The 19,611-nt window shown below is 43.6% G+C and overlaps 1 protein-coding gene across 2 annotated transcripts in view; it reads left to right on the top strand.

Moving 5' to 3' along the window:
- LOC102446651 (vascular endothelial growth factor receptor kdr-like) overlaps positions 1 to 19,611 on the top strand; it is a 208,490-nt gene that overhangs the window by 102,299 nt on the left and 86,580 nt on the right. For both annotated transcript variants that reach the window (XM_075940856.2, XM_075940855.2), the window contains exon 10: positions 16,479 to 16,662. In XM_075940856.2, coding sequence (XP_075796971.2) covers positions 16,479 to 16,662 — 184 coding nt within the window. The remainder of the gene's footprint in view (positions 1 to 16,478; positions 16,663 to 19,611) is intronic.

The following is a 19,611-nucleotide window of genomic DNA, read 5'->3' as shown; positions in this document are numbered from 1 at the left end:
GCACTCACAGAACCCACCGCCAGCATCATGTGTTTCTATTGGTGGTGCACATCCACACACAACTCAGTGCACATGCCAAAATTTATTCCATGCCTGGAAGGAAAAAATTAGAGGGACCTTGACCATTGTGCCTAAGGCACAGACTGTCTGATGTTTTTCTTCTCTGTGATCACTACCTTGGCACTGTGTGGAGAAAAGAAATAGTTTGAAAGTAAACAAATTAAAATGTTGGCTTAATATTGGGGAGGAGGGGATTCCTAAAACATGAGCTCTATTAGCCTGCGGAATCATTTTCCAGGAGAAGTACTAGCAGCTCCATGCTTGGGGATATTACAAACTACCCCAAAGCAGTGAAGAACAGAGCTAGGAAAAGGTCCATATTGAAGGGAGAAAAAAAACTAAACGAGCTCCTATGTTTTTTCTCTCTGGTGTCTATTAATCACCCTTCTATAGAAACCCTTCACAAGTCTGTATTTTCTTCATTGTCCTCTAGCTAGCAGGAACATTTGAGAAACAGATTAATCAAAAGAGTCCTGGGAAAACTGAAGCAAGCATTGTGCAATGGGTGGCGAGTATAATAGCCGGGGGAAGGCATGGCCTTCCCAACCACCAGCTTGGCCCCACCCATACTCTGCCCCCTACTGGCATACTGGTGGTGGAGTGTGGCTGCCTCTGAGTGTCCGCCCTCTCTGTGCTCTGTGGTGGGGAGGCTGGATTCACATGCCACCTGGCAAGTCTGGGGCCATGTGCTGCCCACCCTCCCTCTGCTCTGGGGCCAGAGAGGCTAGAGCCACATATCACCTGCCCTCCCCATGCTGCAGGGCTGGGGAGGCTAGGGCTGTGTGCTGCCCCACCTCCTCTTAGTGCTGGGGGGGCAGCTTGGCTTCCATGGGGGGACAGGGCCTGGGCAGAAAGGGTTGGGGTTGGGGGCTTGCCTTCCCCAGCCCTGCCTTCACCCATCGCCCATGCGTGGTGCATTGATGGAGGTTCTTTTGAGAGAGAAGGAGAAAAAGATGCATGACTCGCACTTGCTGATTTCCACTCTTGGAAGGTAGGAAAAGGAGCACATGCATCCACTGCCTTGCCACCTTACTTCTATTCCAGTTAGGTTGGTGGAAGGGGAGAGATCGCATCATGAAGGAGAAAGTCAGCTCTGCTTTCTTTTGTGCTTCCTGAGTTTCAATCAGGCTGTAACTAAGCAAAAATTACTGATGCTGGTTTGTTTCTTTTTTAATAGTGAATGCTCCCCCCCCCCTCCTTCCCTTTATTCTTTCTACGCCTAAAAATATTCCACAATTGTATGGTATGTGTGCAGCTACACCCCATAACTTCCAGCCATTGTGCATTTCTTATTTCACCTTTCACAGGGGTGGTGCCTGATAAGTGGGGAAAAGAATAAAGAGACACCAAGAATAAAATCTTGACCCCATTGATGTCAATGGGAAAACTCCCACTGTATGCAGTAGGGCCAGGACTTCACCATAAATCCTGGTCCCCAAAAATATGTAGCCTATTCTGTTCCAATCCTTCACTAAAATATATATGGTAGGGAACAATCCTACCCTTGCAAAGGGCTGAACTAGATGTCTTGGTAGGTCTGTTCTCAGTTATTTGGAGCACATCAATTATGAGTTGATCCCAGGTGCTGCCATTCTATTTGTAGATAGTGTGGACAGATTATTTTCAGTTTAGCAGTGACTCTTGCAGAATTCATTCTGAGTTTGTTTGGTACATTGGTAACTCTTCATGTATGACTGGTTATCTTGGGCACACGATATGGTTTCTGCTGCCTGGCTGGATGAGACATTTTAAACTAGAGATGCTTGCCTTAAGAACAATGAATAATTAATCCTCTTGTGGATGTATGTCTCCCTGCTGGCCCGCCGGAAAGCACGCTCAGGTGAAGAAAAGCCATTCCTCTAGCATTTGAACAAACAAAAGCTGTGTGCATGACTGCTCATGAGTAGCCAAGGAAAAGATGTTACTGCAGGATTCAGCCATCTATGGCTATAGGTTGGACCTCCCTGGTCTGGCACCCACCTAAGTGGTCCCGGTTGAGGGATTTTGCTGGACCAGTGGAGATTATTTCTGGCCCCCTGCTGCTGCTCAGTCTTCTGCTCTGCCGCCCTCCCCCCCTCCACCCCTTCGCTTCTGGCTCCCTCTCTCCTCAGCCCACCTGAGCCTCCACCCCCGCTCAACCCTCCCAGCTTCCCCCAAAGCCCAGCTGAGCTGTACATGGGCTTCCTGGCTCCACCTGGCCAAGCTCCCAGACCCCTCCACCCTCCCACTGCATGCTGGGACTCTCTGGTCCAGCATAAGAACATAAGATGGCCATCCTGGGTCAGACCAAAGGTCCATCTAGCCCAGTAGCCTGTCTGCCGACAGTAGCCAGCACTAGGTGCCCCAGAGGGAGTGGACCAAAGACAGTGATCAAGCGATTTGTCTTTTGCCATCCATCTCCAGCCTCTGACAAACAGAGGCCAGGGACACCATTTCTATCCTCTTGCTAATAGCCTTTTATGGACCTAACCTCCATGAAATTATCTAGCTTCTCTTTAAACTCTGTTATAGTCCTAGCCTTCACAGCCTCCTCTGGCAAGGAGTTCCACAGGTTGACTACGTGCTGTGTGAAGAAGAACTTTCTTTTATTAGTTTTAAACTTGCTACCCATTAACTTCATTTGGTGTCCTCTAGTTCTTCTATTATGGGAGCTAATAAATAACTTTTCTTTATTCACCCTTTCCACACCACTCATGATTTTATATACCTCTATCATATCCCCCCTCAGTCTCCTCTTTTCTAAACTGAAAAGTCCCAGTCGCTTTAACCTCTCTTCATATGGGACCCGTTCCAAACCCCTAATCATTTTAGTTGCCCTTTTCTGAACCCTTTGTAAGGCCAATATATCTTTTTTCAGGTGAGGAGACCACATCTGTACACAGTATTCAAGATGTGGGCGTACCATAGTTTTATACAGGGGCAGTAAGATATTCTGTGTCTTATTTTCTATCCCTTTCTTAATAATTCCTAACGCCCTCTTTGCCTTTTTGACCATCGCTGCACACTGTGTGGAAGTTTTCATAGAACTATCCACAATAACTCCAAGATCTCTTTCCTGATTTGTCGTAGCCAAATTAGCCCCATCATACTGTACGTATAGTTGGGGTTATTTTTCCCGATGTGCATTACTTTACACTTATCCACATTAAATTTCATTTGCCATTTTGTTGCCCAATCACTCAGTTTGGTGAGATCTTTTTGAAGTTCTTCACAGTCTGCTTCTGTCTTGACTATCTCAAACAGCTTAGTATCATCCACAAACTTTACCACCTTGCTGCTTACCCTTTTCTCCAGATCATTTATGAATAAGTTGAACAGGATTGGTCCCAGGACTGACCCTTGGGGGACACCACTAGTTACCCCTCTCCATTCTGAAAATTTACCATTTATTCCTACCCTTTGTTTCCTGTCTTTTAACCAGTTCTCAATCCAAGAAAGGACCTTCCCTCTTATCCCATGACAATGTAATTTACACAAGAACCTTTGGTGAGGGACCTTGTCAAAGGCTTTCTGAAAATCTAAGTATACTATATCTACTGGATCCCCCTTGTCTGCATGTTTGTTAACCCCTTCAAAGAACTCTAATAGATTAGTAAGACATGATTTCCCTTTACAGAAACCATGTTGACTTTTGTCCAACAAATTATGTTCTTCTACGTGCCTGACAATTTTATTCTTTACTATTGTTTCGACTAATTTGCCCAGTACTGAAGTTAGACTTACCAATCTGTAATTGCCAGCTCTTTTTAAATATTGGTGTCACGTTAGCTACCTTCCAGTCATTAAGTATGGAAGCCGATTTAAAGGATAGGTTACAAACCACAGATAATAGTTCAGCAATTTCCCATTTGAGATTTTTAGAACCCTTGGATGAATGCCATTGGGTCCTGGTGATTTGTTTCATCCATGCAACATCCATGGTCCTGCAGTTATTTTTTATATCTATTTTACACAGTATTTTCATCACTGCTCAGCTGAAAATTATCCAACCACAGTAGTTTATAAACAAACAGAACAGCAGAAACTAGGATCAACTCATGAATGATGTGCTCCAAATAACCGAGAACAGACCTACCAACACATTTAGTTCAGCTCTTAGCAAGGACAGGATTTGTTCCTTACCAAATATATATATATTCATTGGTCCCCACAAATACATAGCCTACGTAGTGTACATATTTTTGGGGGACCGTGGAAAAGGTGCTACTGAAGGACCACTTTATAGAGGTGCAACCTGTATTAACAATTTTACACAGTATTTTCATCTTTGTATGTTCTAAATATACTGTATACACATACACGGGCTTATGCACATTGTTAGTCTTTGTCAGATTTCAAAACAGCACAATAAAAGGCATTAATCAGGAATAATTATTGCAATGAAAAAATGCCATTAATCATGATACAGCAAGTCCAAAAGTTCCAGGAATATTGCTGATTGGTAAAGTTCAGCCTGATGTTTCATGTATAGGCAAGGAGAAATGAACAGCAGGTGTTTCATTTTTGGTAACAAATAATCATCCCAGAGCTGAAGAATGTTCACACAAAAGTATCTGGCAAAGAGCAGAATTGTTTCTAATACGGCAGCTGCAAGTAGTGAGGAAACTTGCCTTGTCATGGGTATAACTTACACAAAACGCTCAACTAATCATCCCTGCCTTTGCCAGTCCCCACTGTCTAGTATTCTTGGCCCATGCACTTATGCAGCACATTGTAGCTAAAGTATTGAAATTAAGGGGGAAGATGAGTTTGACTAACCTTGTATGGGTACATGTATAGGGCATCCCCACTATTAATTGCCCCTGAATACATCCGTTCCACACTAAAGTCATTGACACTTGTAGGAACTGATGCTTTATAAGTCCTCCCATTCCCTGTTCTTAAGTCATGCCAAAAAAAAAAACCCAGTTAGCACAAATGGAAGTCAGCCGTGGGGAAAAAGTCCCTGCTTTAAGTTGTTTTTCTATAAGTTCAAGTTTTTTGGCATATCTTGGACTTATAGCGAGGATGGCCCATAGATCAAAAAAGACCATTGTGAAGACAGGTAAAGTGCAGCCTGATATTTCACGTACAGGCAAGGGGAAATGAACAGCAGGTGTTTCATTTGCATAACCAACAGCAGCAACCTGACTCTGTTTTTGCACTGTTTGTTAATGTGTACGGTCCAGTCTATTATCAGACTTGGACATCTGTAACTCAATCTCTCCAAAAAAATTAAATACAGAGATTTTGTTAGCTTGAATCTTTACTAAGCAGTATTTAAAATGCCTAAGTAAATCACCTGACTCCTTATGGCTAATCTTTAGCATCAGCTTCAATTTATAAGTTCACCAGCTCCCAAATAGGATACATTGCTGAGAGTTTCAGGAGTTATTTATATGTTGGGCCTTCCATCCCATAGGGTGCCAAAAAACCTCTATGGCACTTTCTACAGGGAATGGATCCCCTGGCCGAGGATGGAATCACAGCTGCCTCTGAGCTAGAAATGGCAACGTTTAGGGAACAGAGATTAACTTTTCCAGTTGGAACTGTGGGTGGAATGTTATTACTGGTGCTGGAACTTGAACACACACACTTCATTGGAAACCTCTTTGGATTTGTCGTGACCCCAATCATCAGGGCCTCCATTTTACAGCCCCTCTGAAAGATGGAATCCTTAGCAATGCTGGGGCTCTGATGTTGTACTGACTCCATGGGAAGAATGCCTTCCTTTTCCTGAAGGCCCTCTCTGGAGGTCTAGTGTGTATCCAGCAATCAGAGCTGTTAGGGCATCCAGAGAGAGTGCACTGTCTGCAATGTCATCAGCTCCTTTCCCAAGCCTGATGTGCCCCTACTGTCCACAAATAGCAAGAGAGAATCAGGTATCAGCTCACCACACGCAGACAAAGCAGATTGTTCCTCGTCACTCCCCCTGCAGCTAACCGCCTATGACAGACTTTTGATGGGGACCAGGCCGACTCCATGCAGAAACTCCACGCCTGAAAACAAGCAAGTGGTGACTAGTCTGTGGATGAATGGATCCCACAGCCATTCCAGAAATGCCTCTCTAAGAAGTGGCTTCCTCCTTAGGCCACTGGCCACCCATTTTCCCACCACCCCTGGAGATGGAATTTAATCTCAGAGCAGCACATTCACCCCTTGCCGAGTCTTGTTGGCTCTGGGTAGGACTCATGAGTCTCCAGGAGTTAGCCGACCGCGTTTCCAGAATGTTCCTTCCTTACATATTTACACACCAAACACTGTCCAAGCAGCGGCGGGTTGCTGTGATTTTGTTTTGTTTGATTAAATTCTTACTGCGAGCCAAAGCTTCAAGAGAATAATGTCCTGAGGAATTCAGAGGGGGGGAGCAAGGGAAAAGGGTGATCCTAGCAAACAGCTGGCGGCTGCACCTCTGAGCCAGCCAAGAATGAAAAATGGGGGAGAAAAAAGGTATTCTAGGCTAGAGTACAAAGCAAAAGGAGGGGGGGGTCTATTTATAGCCAAGCAGGCTGCATTTCATTCCCACCCTTGCACAAATAATCTGGATTTATCAGGCTTCTTGCTGAGCCCTTTATGCCACATGCAACAGCCTCTTACCATCATATTTTGTGGGAAGTTTGTACTGGAGACACTAAATTAAGTCACAAAATGGGATTAAATAACCCGCCATCCTTGCTTCTCCCCAATCCCGCTCTTATCTGGCTTCTTTCTGATACGCCATCTAGTGTTTCCTAGCAGATATTGCATTTGCTCCCTGTGGCACCATTCAATTGGAATTAACTTTATTGTTCAATCCTTGATCCCGAGCCCTGGTGTGTGCCTAGCAGGGAAGGCAGGCTGCGGCTGAGTGCAAGGTGAAGCATTTGGAAAACCTCCCCAATACTGAGGAGTAGTAATTCTCTGGCTTCTTATGCACCCACTCCCTCACCTGTATGAAGGCCAAGGACTACAGTGTATAATCCCTTCACCCTCTCCTCCCCCGTTGGCTATTTGCATAAAATAAATGACATTCCTCAGAGTAAAAACATAGGATCTCATCCTAACAGCAAGCCCCATAGACAAAAACCTAGCAGCAAAGGGCAATCTAGGCTAGTGAGTGAGCCACATGAGTGGCCCTCCTTCATCTCAGTGGGTCGCAAGGCTATTGTAACCGAGATGGTCTCCTGGCATGGATTAATTGCACTTGTGTCTCTAGAATTTGCAGGTGTGCCAATTGATATTGTAGCAACACTTTGACTGGACACAGAGGGAGCACATGGCTTTCACAGTCAATGTTGTCCTCAGTCAGCGCATACTTCATGTGCACTTGCTTTACATGTGTGTCACTTCAGTAATACCAGCGGGAAAAAAACAAAGTGGATGGAAACCAGCAGAATTTGGCAACCTTGCATGTCGGCAGCGGTAAACAAAATGTCTTGTGGGCCACACATAAAACCCCAATGGACCACATGCAACCTGTGGACCACTGATTGCCCACCACTGGCCTAGGAAAAGAGATGAGCTTTCACCGGGCCATGAAGATCAGCAGATTCAAATTCTATCAGACAATGGGGGAAGAGAATTCCAGTGTCAAGGGCCTCATCCAAAACTCCATGTAGTCAATGGAAAGAATCCCACTGACTTTACTTAGCTTTGAATTAAGTCACAGATGTGTGGAGCTCTCAGTGAAGTCACTCTGCGTTTTGAGGTAGTTGTACTACTGTAATGGGCCCATAGAAAATACATACTTCCGTGATATTACTACAGCTCCAATGAACACCAAATTGGGAGTACTCAGACAAGCATGTGAAATCAGGCGCAGGCTCCTCTACAAGGAAACAATATCTATCTAGCTATCCATCCACTTCTTTATCTGTCTAATTAATGCATCCCTCACCTTCGCATGTGGATTTCCACTAAATATAAAAAAGGCCATCTCTTTTCTCTCATTTTGGAGGAGCAGCTGTTCCAGGCAAAGCTGAAAAAGAAGTGATTGTTTTCCATCATCTGGGCCAGCTAAGTAAACCAAAAACACAAACTACAGAAACAAAGGGGGCCCAGCCTGTTGTTTCTGATGAAATCCTGTCCAAGCTCATAGCACGTGGATTGGGTTGCATCACTTTCCTCCTCTGTATTGTCTGCATTCTGTGTTTAATTGGCTGTGGGCCAGGGTAGAGGGATGCTTGCTTTAGAACAGGGAATGTCAGTAAAAAAATTGGCACATTAGATGTCTTCCCATCTTTTCCCTCAAAAGGGGAACTTCTACTGAGAGACAGAGGGGGAGGGAACCTACTGACATATTTGTTGCAATATGTGAAAGTGAATCAAAAAAAGAGGGGGAAAGACTGTAGGCAACTTCTACTAATTATTAGCAATTATGAATAATTTTCACACTATTATTATGCGAGCCTCACACACTACCAGTTCCCTGCTCTGGCTGTTCATGCTCTCCTGGGAGCACATTTTTGGAAGTAGCCAAAGCAATTTTAGGAAGGGGAAAGTGGGGTCTGGCTAGATTTTGCCAAAATACCCTACGCATTCCTCCCAGGTTTTATTGCCACAGTGTCTCTCCACAGCAGGGAAGTCGGGGGATAAGGCTGCAGCATGTTGTTTACATGTTGCCTCCACATCAACCCTGCATGTAGATTAAACTTGTGCCTTTTCCTTTAGTAAAGCAGGCAGATGTACAGTGCCAGTCCTTGAAAAACTAGAGAACTAAAATCGCATGTTCTGGGAACAATTAAGTAGATCAGCACTTTGCTTCTGAACTCTGCTTAGCAAAAAAGTAACCAAGAAAAAACTCAATCTCCAGAAAGTTGACTGAGCCAATGAAGGATGGAAAGCAGAGCTGTTACAGGGATGTTACAGAGTGGAGGTGAGATGAGAGAGAGACATTCTTCTTATTAGAGAGTTAAGAGAAAGAAAATTAGTCTAAAAGGCCAAAACAAATCCAAAAAGTTGTCTGCAGTTTTAGGCACAGAACTCTTTTTGGTGGTTTAAAATTCCCTAAAACTTTTTAAACCTTTGGCTCTACAGTATAAGAAAATTGATAGATTTATATTCTAGTTATTCCATCCCCCCAGCCCTCATTGTACAAAGAAACATGATCCAAAGGAATAGAAGCAAGTATACTCTAGACATGAGAGTGGGAACCTGATAATCAGTGCTCCTGTGATCTGTTCAGGGCTCTGTCACTGTCAGTGTGTGAGTCTGGGCAAGTCTCTCTATCCCTGTATCTACGGTATTCACAAAGTGTTTGAAAACCTTGCATGAAAGGTGGCAGGGAAGTGCAAATTGTTGTTATTATTGTCTTCCTTCTCAAGGGTCTAGAGGAGATTATCACTCATTCCATGTGAGTCATTGGTCCAAACTGGTTTTGATTTTTCCCTTTTCCATTTTCCAAATCCATTGAAATCTCTACAGGTAGGTGGGGTTGGGGAATGTTGTGAGAGGGTAGGGAGATAAGATTCTTCTTCAGTCAGAAAATAAGTATAAGTACAAAATGAAGGTATAGCTAGATCACCAGACTTAAGCATATGCCTAAAGTGCTTTGCTAGATCAGTCCTACATGGTTAATAAGTAAAATTAATCAACATCAGTGCCTAGTGTGTAAGGAGTTACACATCTCAGGTCAGTCAGAAGTGGGGCAGGTGTTTGAGGATCAGTTGAGTCACAGGTCCTTGAAATTAGAGCAAAGCATAGGTCACTGGAGCATTCTGCTCTAGAAGGGAAACTCCATGACCACCTCCTTCAAACTTAGCAGGCAGCATGTGTGGGTTTCTCATGTGACAAGAGGCACACGTGACCCCCATGGCAACACTCTTAGTACATGCATAACTCCTTGCATATGCTATCTTTCACTGAGTGCAGAATGATCGGGGACAGTGGCCACAACCTGTCCACAATTATTTGCCTCTCTAATGCTGAAGGCTTAAATGCAGCACTGGAAAGGAAGGTGAAATTTACTCAGTTCAATTTGAAATTTACAGTAAATGCAACTGCTTTTGATTGCTCTTCACAGTGCAGCAGCGGGGAAGTCGTTAGTTATTCAGGTCAGCTCCCACATCAGCAATTACACCCTCAGCAAAAAGTAGCTAGAAATACAGCAGCTCTGTAAAAACTAGAGAAAGGGAAAACCCATTTAAATACATTTTAAATCGACTTGAACATTGTACATTGAATGTGGGCCACAGAGCAGATGGAGAAGAATGAGGTGCGCTCAACAGATCTCAGTGGAGACAGAGGGTCAAGGTGTGGGACAGCTGGAAATGCTGCAGGTTAGGAATTAGGTGTACTTAGAAATATCTCCCCGACATACGCATGGGAAGTATGGCTGCAGGAGGGTGCTTCTGCACCTCCAGGTTTTGCACCCAGCTTTCCCGTGCCCAGGGGGCCAGCCCCGCTGCTGATCCACCACCAGCTTCGTCAACCCCAGGTCCCAGTCTCCACTGGGATCCCGCCAGGCCTCCAGGGTCCTATTAGTGCCACTGGCTTTGCCCTGCCTGCCAGTCTCGTGGGCTCCATTGGCCCTGGGGTCCCAATGTGCACTAGCCCTGCACCTGTGGAATCCACAGCCCATTGTCTCTGCCAACCTCAGGCTCCAGGCCACGACTATGGAGGCTCAGTTGCCACCTGAGATCCCAATGTTGGCCTGGGAATCTGCTCCTGGCCCTGGCATGGGGCTGATCTCCTGGTGGCTCCTCTGTTGGTGGTGAGAGGCTAGATTGCCCACTCTCCTGGACCATACGGAATGGACCTCATTGCTGCAAATGGGATTCGATCAGTTCAGGACAGTTGGCAACCATCAGAGGCCTGGGGGGGCATAACGCAGCATCCTCACCCTAAAAATTGTTGCAACACCTTTGCCCCGCAAGAGCAGAATTGGTGCAGGAGAGATGGCTGCACTGGCAGATTGGGGGTGCACTGGCAAAGTTATTTTAGGATGCCCAGAACTGGTACAGCAGAGGCTGCTGGAGGTCGGGAAGGAGGTTCTTTTGGCATTGCTGTGGGATGAATGGACAGGATTGAGGGCCACAGTGGCAGAGGGCTGTTGTAGACCTAGACAGGTGCACCACCAAGATTTGCGCAGAGGAAACTGTTGGACCTGCTGAGCTCTTGTCAGTGTTGCTAATCTATTGCTTTTGTAAACTCTAAATTCACATCAGGGTTTTAATTTAAACACACACACACACACACACACAGGCCTGTCTTATTAAATCTGTATTTGAGATGTGTAATTTAAAGTGCATCCAGAAATGTATTTGGATTCTAGCAGTTGTCAGAAATGGATTCCTATCCCTCACCATCCCGCGCACATACAAATGAGCAAACATACAAGGAGCTCCTGCGCCGGAAGTGTGATGGAGGGAAGGAATTATCAGAGAAATACATAAGTAGCATCTATGCTGGGGGCTGGTTTAAAAAAAAAGCCCACCACTGCTCACATCAGAAGTTCTGGGACAGTTAAGGCTTCTGTAGCCACCAGCACTGTTAAGGCTTATTTCTCTATTCCTGTTCAGCACAGGAGCAAATGACAAATGCCAGTGGTTGCAGAAGCCTTATCAACACTAGGCCTCCCAAGATGGCTGCCACTGGTGAAGATTTTTAGCAATGCAGGGAATTTTTGTGAAAAGGTGCCCATTAGAGTGAATGGAAAAGAGCCTGTTGATTTCAGTGGGCATTATATTAAGCCCAAGAACAGAATGGGTGAGATTTACGCTCCTATTCTGGCTCTTGTATGACAGATAAAAGGGCTGGAGCAGCATAAAGATGCTTTAAAAGTTTCTGATCCAACTAGAGGAGAATTCCTCCAGCATAGTACTAAGGAAAACAGCTGGAGAGTGGCCTCTGAAGAACCCTGCCAAGTCTTGGCAAAGAGAGCATGCAGGGCTGGGGCTGAGGTCAAGAAGAGCAGAGCTGCAGAACGTAGTGCTGTGGAAATTCTGAGCCCCACTGCAGCCCACAAGGCAGCTGAATAACATTTAGAAGCATTTGATTTCCACTGATTTCCATGGAAGTCAGACTCATCTTAGGGAGGCAACCTGACCACTCCAGTGACCTAGTAGTAGAGCAAAGGACTAGAAGCCAGAAGTTCTGACTCCCAGCCACCTGCTAGCACCACATACCCCAGCTTCTCATTTGTCTTACGGCCGTTCAGCTCATAGTGGAAAAAAAAGACTTTTAAAAAAAACTTGTTTTAATTTTTAAATTGACATTCCCATAATTAATCACTATCTTCACTGTAATTGGGTTGTCTGGCACAGTAGGGAAAAAATGACTGTAGGGGTTTTTTGTTTGTTTTTTTGTTTTGTTTTGTTTTGTTTTTTAGTTTTTTTTTTTTAAGCAAACCCCTTTAGTTTTAAGTAAATAATTGCTTAGGTCTCATAAATAATTATGGCATTTGATGAATCATTTCAACTCATTTTAGATTTTAAGTAATATTTAACAGCACCATGCAGTAAAGTAATTGTGGGATTAGGAATTCATTTGTCACTCAGGTAAATCATTATTTTAATTAGATCAAGTACAGAAATTGCTATTTCTTGTTAGAAAAGGTAATTTAAATGACATTCAATATGCTCATCATTTTACCAAGAATACAGAAAATTCTGTTAATATTCAAGGGTGTTACCCAGCTCCTTATACACACATACAGACACTCTTTCTCTCTGTCCCTCTCACATGTACATGTACACACAGTCTCTCTCTCTCTCTCTCTCTCTCTCTCATGCACATATAGTCTGTGTGCAAAACTCAGAGCTCACACCAAAGAAAACATAATATTTTTGCATCCTTCTATATTGATCTTATAGCTCACTCTTTGGTTAAAAAAATGCATGTACAAGTTCTTTGCAGACGAGCTGAGACCAAACAGAAACATGTTCTGAGAGCATAGAAAATGGACTTTTGTCCTAGAGGGGTTTTGGGGTGTTATTTATGATTGCGAATGATTCAGTGGTGAGAAAAGAGACATCAATTAAAAGTAGCCTTTCTCTGGGAAACCCAGCAGTAACATTCTTTCCTTAGGAATAACACCTACTATTCCTTAGGGATAATCCTGACCGACAATGTCTGCACTAACATAAAAAGTTGTCCTAAGCTACATAAATCCAGCTACATGAATAACATAGGTTGAGTTACTGTGAGGTCAACTGGACACACTCTCCCGTCAATTTACCTTCCTTTTATCATCTGGGGTAGAGTACAGGGGTCAACTGCAGAGTGATCTGTGGTCAATTTGGTGGGTCTGCACTTGACCTACTATACTGACCACCGGTGGTTTGATCTTTGAGTGTCAGTCCCTGTTGTAGTGTAGATATAGCTAAAACTTTCTACTGGGAGAAAGAAAGAGTGAAAAGTGGATTTATGACATGGTGTGTGCTCCTGATATTAGAGCCACCTAAGGGAAGAAAGGGAACAAACTGCAACTTATGCAATAGAGATCTTAAAGCCAGAAGGTCAATAATTTTTAAAGTGAAATACTAATTAAGGTTATTTATTCCAACTAATCTCTCTCTCTCTATGATATGGAAGCTGAGATGTTGCTGAGCTCTCTACAGCCAATAACCCTTCCTCAAAACTTGTTAAAGGGGAAGGCTGATATATTTTCAGGCAGGGATGGGGTCAAAAGACCAATCCTAGCTGGAGCTGACAGCCATGAGAAATGGAAAATGAGGATCCCACAGAGACATGGGATGAAAGCTGAAACACAAAGCTGGTCGGTCCCTCGTCAGAGAAGAGGGCTGGGAGACAAAAATGAAGGGCAGGGATCCAAGATGGATAAGTTAGGCAACAGCTCATATTTGCATATCTAGGGCATCCTTGGTAGGAGAAAAAAGAAGTCAATTCAAAATACCAGAAATCTAATCTGCACGCTTCCCAACTTGACCAAAACCCTCACTTAAGACAGCCACTGTCAGCTACTCAGAGGGACTTAGCCCAATGAATCTGTGTGCTTTCCTGTTATGAGAAGCAGACAGAGAGATATGGGCAGAGCTGCCTGCATAAAGATGGGCAGAGATGCCTTCATAAAGAAAGAGAACACTTTTTCATGCCAAACTCACACCCAACCTTTCTGAGGTTAGGAAAAGGTCAGCTCACTCTTGGGGGAGTTACACCAATGTTTTGCATTTGACAGGTTTCTGCAGGAGCCAGTAATAGAAGACACAAAGTATCCCTTCCCCATTGGCAAACATAGTTACTGGGAACATCACAATGAGTCTGATCTTATGAGATTTCCAGCCTAAGAGCTGGTTTTGCAGCCTTCCACACGTGAATAATACTTAATCATGCAAGCAGTCCTGTTGATTTTGTGTGACACTGTCTTGTTCATTCCTCACATATTACAGTGATGAATGCAGCATAAGAACCTGTGGTGCATTGATTTAAATGGGGATGCCCCCTTGACTATAGATAATTCACACGTGTCAGATTTGCAAAAGAAGATCTCAGCTTTGCAGGTGCAAGAGTCTATATTAAAGTTCAAATAAGCTGCCAAAATTTTGGATATCCAAATATTTTAGTGTTCAAGCTGCCCTAAGTATGACCCAAAGTCGAGTTTCCAAGATTCTGGTGAAAATGTTTCACATATTGGAATAATCAACTTTTTGTTCTAACTGCTGCTTAAATTGTTGAGATGCTGCACGTGGATTGAGAGATGTTTTTGAGCATTCCGGGAATCTCAATACTACACCAAATTCCCAAAATCAGGATTTATTCTCAAGTTGGCTCAAAATAGGAATTTATCATATTCTAAGGGGAAATGACAATTTTCCACCTATGAAAGAACCAGTTTATTTCTTTAAAAAATTCAGAGAGAAACTAAGAAATATTTTGGTTTTATGGCAAATCCAAATAGCTTTGTGTAATGGTTTGGCTAGTGGTAAGAATTTCTTTACACCCCTGTATAGTTGTCTTGTGCTCCATGAGCACCATGGACTTCGCAAACTCTGTTCTCCTTCCCTCTCCCTTTTATCCTGTGTGTGGTACAAGGTAATGAAGGAGGAAGGCAAGGTGTCCACATCAAAAAGACTTTATTAAAAAGACACTGGGGAGATCATGAACAATCATAGAATCATAGAATAATAGGACTGGAAGGGACCTCAAGAGGTCATCGAGTCCAGCCCCCCGCCCTCAAGGCAGGACCAAGCTCCACCTACACCATCCCTGACAGATGTCTATCTAACCTGTTCTTAAATATCTCCAGAGAAGGAGATTCCACCATCTCCCTTGGCAATTTATTCCAATATTTGACCACCCTGACAGTTAGGAATTTTTTCCTAATGTCCAATCTAAACCTTCCCTGCTGCACTTTAAGCCCATTACTCCTTGTCCTGTCCTCAGAAACCAAGAGGAACAAATTTTCTCCTTCCTCCTTGTGACACCCTTTTAGATATTTGAAAACCGCTATCATGTCCCCCCTTAATCTTCTTTTTTCCAAACTAAACAAGCCCAGTTCATGAAGCCTGGCTTCATAGGTCATGTTCTCTAGACCTTTAATCATTCTTGTCACTCTTCTCTGTACCCTTTCCAATTTCTCCACGTCTTTCTTGAAATGTGGCGCCCAGAACTGGACACAGTACTCCAGCTGAGGCCTAACTAGTGCAGAGTAGAGCGGCAGAATGACTTCACGAGTTTTGCTTACAACATACCTGTTGATACAACCTAGAATCATATTTGCTTTTTTTGCAACAGCGTCACACTGTTGACTCATATTCAACTTGTGGTCCACTATGACCCCTAGATCCCTTTCTGCCATGCTCCTTCCTAGACAGTCGCTTCCCATCTTGTATGTATGGAACTGATTGTTCCTTCCTAAGTGGAGCACTTTGCATTTCTCTTTATTAAACCTCATCCTGTTTACCTCTGACCATTTCTCTAACTTGCTACGGTCATTTTGAATTATGTCCCTATCCTCCAAAGAAGTCGCAACCCCACCCAGTTTGGTATCATCTGCAAACTTATGGATAATCAATGTTCCAGACCACCAGCTGTTTGAAAGGTTCTCTTAACCCTCTGATGCTGGTAGTCTGGACAGCAGAATAAAAGAACTAGGAGAGAACACCAGATTTTGCCTATAGGGAAAGGAATAACCACCTTGTAACAACGTGATCCCAGGCCTGTTGAAGTCAATGGGAATTTCACTGTGTAACTTATGTTCATGGCCTTTGATGAATGTGGTGGAGTTTACATATTTTGTACAGAATTTCATGACCCATTCTGGCTAGTGACACCTTTTATGTGGGAACCATGTCAGTATCGATGGTCACTGTGTGCCCAACTCATTTCCTTACCATTTCTGGATGAGTCTTTTTGTCTTTGCACACCTCACTGGTTGGTTACAGCAGCTCATATCCCTACAGAGACCAGGTCCGCCCAGCCCACAACACTGCTTCCACTTTCTGGATGGTCAATATTGGTCACCTCACTTTGTGGGTTGTTTTTTTTTTTTTTTTTTTAAGAGAGACCCAAAATCTACGAGAAGGAGACGGATTTTGACAAGGTTGTGCAAGTGAACCTTGGAAGCAAACACAGTCTTGAGTGCACTGTGAGTGCGATTCCTGACCCCAAGATCACATGGGAATGGGAGCCATGCACCCCTGCAGAGACGCTGGAAGTGCACATCCCTGGGACTCGCTTTTCCAGGTGAGCTGGTTACAAATCATGAGTTTCTCTTTCTGATAACTCCTCTTGCCAATATGCTTGGGTGTCTATGAAGGTGATGACTTTTAACATCAGGCTATCACACCAGTGCCTTTTCTTTATACTTTTAAAAGGGCAACAGAGATCTTGGAGACTGAAGTCATCTGTCCACAGTATGGACAACCACAATGCAGGCTTCCCCCACATATCCCCATTATATACCTGACCTGGAGAGTCAGTCCTTAGCCACTCAGCTGAGTATACCATCCAAAATAATGTTTCTTGAACTATTGAAGCAAATGGGAGTTTAGCCATTCATTCAAAAGGCACTGGAGGGGGGGGGGGTTAATGCCAGCTGTGGTGCTGGGTTCTGTGTCCATTAGAACCTTGCTCTGAAATCGAACAACTCATAGCATGCAGCCCACCAAAGAATAGGTGATTACTGTGAAACCAAACTGGGTTCATATTTATGATCTGGACAGGGAAGGCTATATAATCTCTTCACTCCTTCCATAAAATATAATAGTATATTATGGGCAGGAATTTTGCATCTTGTGTTCTTTAGTGAAGACAGACAGGACTAGTTACCTTGAAAGGACACTCACAATTCACATTTTACTCAAAATTTAGATTTTGTAAAAATAAACTTCTACAAATACCGATGGAGAAGTTCATGAATCTTTAAATTCCAATGGAAATAGCTGCTTTTAAAACAAATAACCAATCCCCTGCAGAGTTTGCAACCCAAAAGCACAAGATTCGTAGATTTTAGGGCCAAAGGGGATCATTTCATTGTGTCTGAGCTCCACCAGGTTCTTATTGGTGAAACAAAAGTGAAACTAATTCTATTGATTTGCATTGTTTGAGCCAAGAAATAGAGGTGCAAAAAATAACACTACAAAGAGCAAAAGTCAATTGGATTTTGGCTGGAGTAGTCTACTGGGTTATTAGCAACCGAGCTAAGGAAAAATGCTTGATAAATAGATGTTTCTGTTACAAGGCCATTTTATACTGCTTAGGCTATAAATTATGCCAATTTTTTTGGTCTCTTTTACTGTTAGAACAGTGACAGGTCACCTTAGTGTAACAGAATTAGACCAGATTCTGTTTAACCTGACAGTGTGCCTTTGACTTAGCTGTAGTTTTTTCCTGTGCATCCTTGGATGCAGGATAGTTGATAAGGAAATGGCAGATTTGTGTGAGCAACTAGCAAGGGCAGCTTTGAAGAAAAGGTTTATTATTTTTAAGTGTAGAAATCAAACAATCACAGAGAAAAGAGCCTCTTTCTATCCCTTCAGCAACCACAGATGGAACAACCTCTCAAGGATTTAGGTTCAGTTTCACATAGAAGTCCCGTATGTCTAACCTGAATCTCAGGAGCTGTCTTCTTCAGTGCTCTTTGAATAGTCCCTCATCCACATCAGCTCTCTATTACATACTGAAAGGTGCAACAAGGGATTGAGTGCCTTGCTGTGAACATTTGTTTGCTAAAGAACTAGAGTCAGCATGAGAGTTTGTAGAAGCAGAAGAAAGCTGGCAAGTCAGAATCCAGCAAACAGGAACTAAGTGAGTGAAACACAAAATGCTTCATGAGGATTAGACAAATAGAATTTTCCTTTGTTCCTATTGAGCTATTAGCAAAATAATCCATGGGGAGGTGCCCGGGCTCAGATCTGAATGGTAAGTGTTTCCCCTGGTGAGCACCGAAGGGAAATACAGGAGCCAAAGGTAACAACTCCAATTGCACTTTAACCCTTTTCTTCAGTGAGAAGGCTAGGGCCAGATTTTCCACCTCAAAGATAAAGGCCGATGTGTGAAGAAGGAGGAGAGAAATATGCTGTGTAGCTCCTTTTTTCTGCTGTCATTTGAAAAGCAGCCGTGGAAAATGTTTGAAATGCTGACTGCTGTTTCAGTGCTTTTTCAAGGACATGTTTGGCGACAGGCTATCGGGCATGGACAGGTGGCAAGGGCATCTCCCAGACAAGGTCATTTTAGTGTACCTGCTGCCAAAAGGAAATTACCCATGGAGTTACTTGGAACAGCAGCCACCAGGGTCCCAAGATTCAAGCATCAGCAGCAGTCCCGTGTTCATCCCCATGCGAACATATATCGCAGTGTTGTCTTCAAGTCGTCATTGTCAAGTCCAAGTCGAGTCTCGAGTCCCTAAAGTCACTTTCGAGTCAAGTCCTAAGTCGAGTCTCAAGTCTTAATATAAAAAATGTCAAGTCACTTTTGTACAAGCCATCAATATCGGCATTTTCGGACAATTTTTTCACCAAGTCAATTTAACAAAATTAGCAAGTCTCAAGTCGAGTCTCAAGTCACAAACAATGAACCCGTGTCGAGTCTCAAGTCAAGTCACCTAGGCAACTTAAGTCGGACTCAAGTTCAAGCTGAGAGGCTCGAGTCAACAACTCTGGTATATCGTAGCTGGGTAATTGGTTTGGCATTTGGCCAACAAACACATTGTCTCTCCAGGAATAAAACAACAGCTGGGAATTTGCTAGACCTTTGCTAGAGCAGATAGGTATTGCACTAGGCTTCCATGGAGGGTGTTCAAAGCACCATCACTGAAGGTATTTAGACAGGTCCTTACATAAAACTGGAGAGGGAATACTGCAGGGTAATGTTATCACGCACCCTGATGGAAATCGCACTAGCTCACCTGCAAGATTCTGCATCTAGGTTGGGATTGCAAGATGCCAACCTTCAACTACATTTCCCTGCATTTTAATTTCATGACCTCTCACCAACAGCAGTCACTTTGTGTGAGTAACTCTGGGGCATTACTGCCAACCTGGACCAAATTCGAACCCGTAACCTGAATACAAAAGGCTGTGCATAACCCAGCCCAACTCCCTGAACTATTCCGTCCCTGATGTTATCTGGTTAAATATAACTGCAGAGTGGCGTCTGCCTCTGCTGGCCTCTAAGGCAGTCTTATCTCTCCTC

The sequence above is a fragment of the Pelodiscus sinensis genome, chromosome 13 (genome assembly GCF_052426305.1).
Source record: "Pelodiscus sinensis isolate ZL-2025 chromosome 13, ASM5242630v1, whole genome shotgun sequence".
Taxonomy (NCBI): domain Eukaryota; kingdom Metazoa; phylum Chordata; order Testudines; family Trionychidae; genus Pelodiscus; species Pelodiscus sinensis.
The sequence above is the reverse complement of the archived record's forward strand: the minus strand, read 5'-3'. Positions and strand labels throughout refer to the sequence as shown.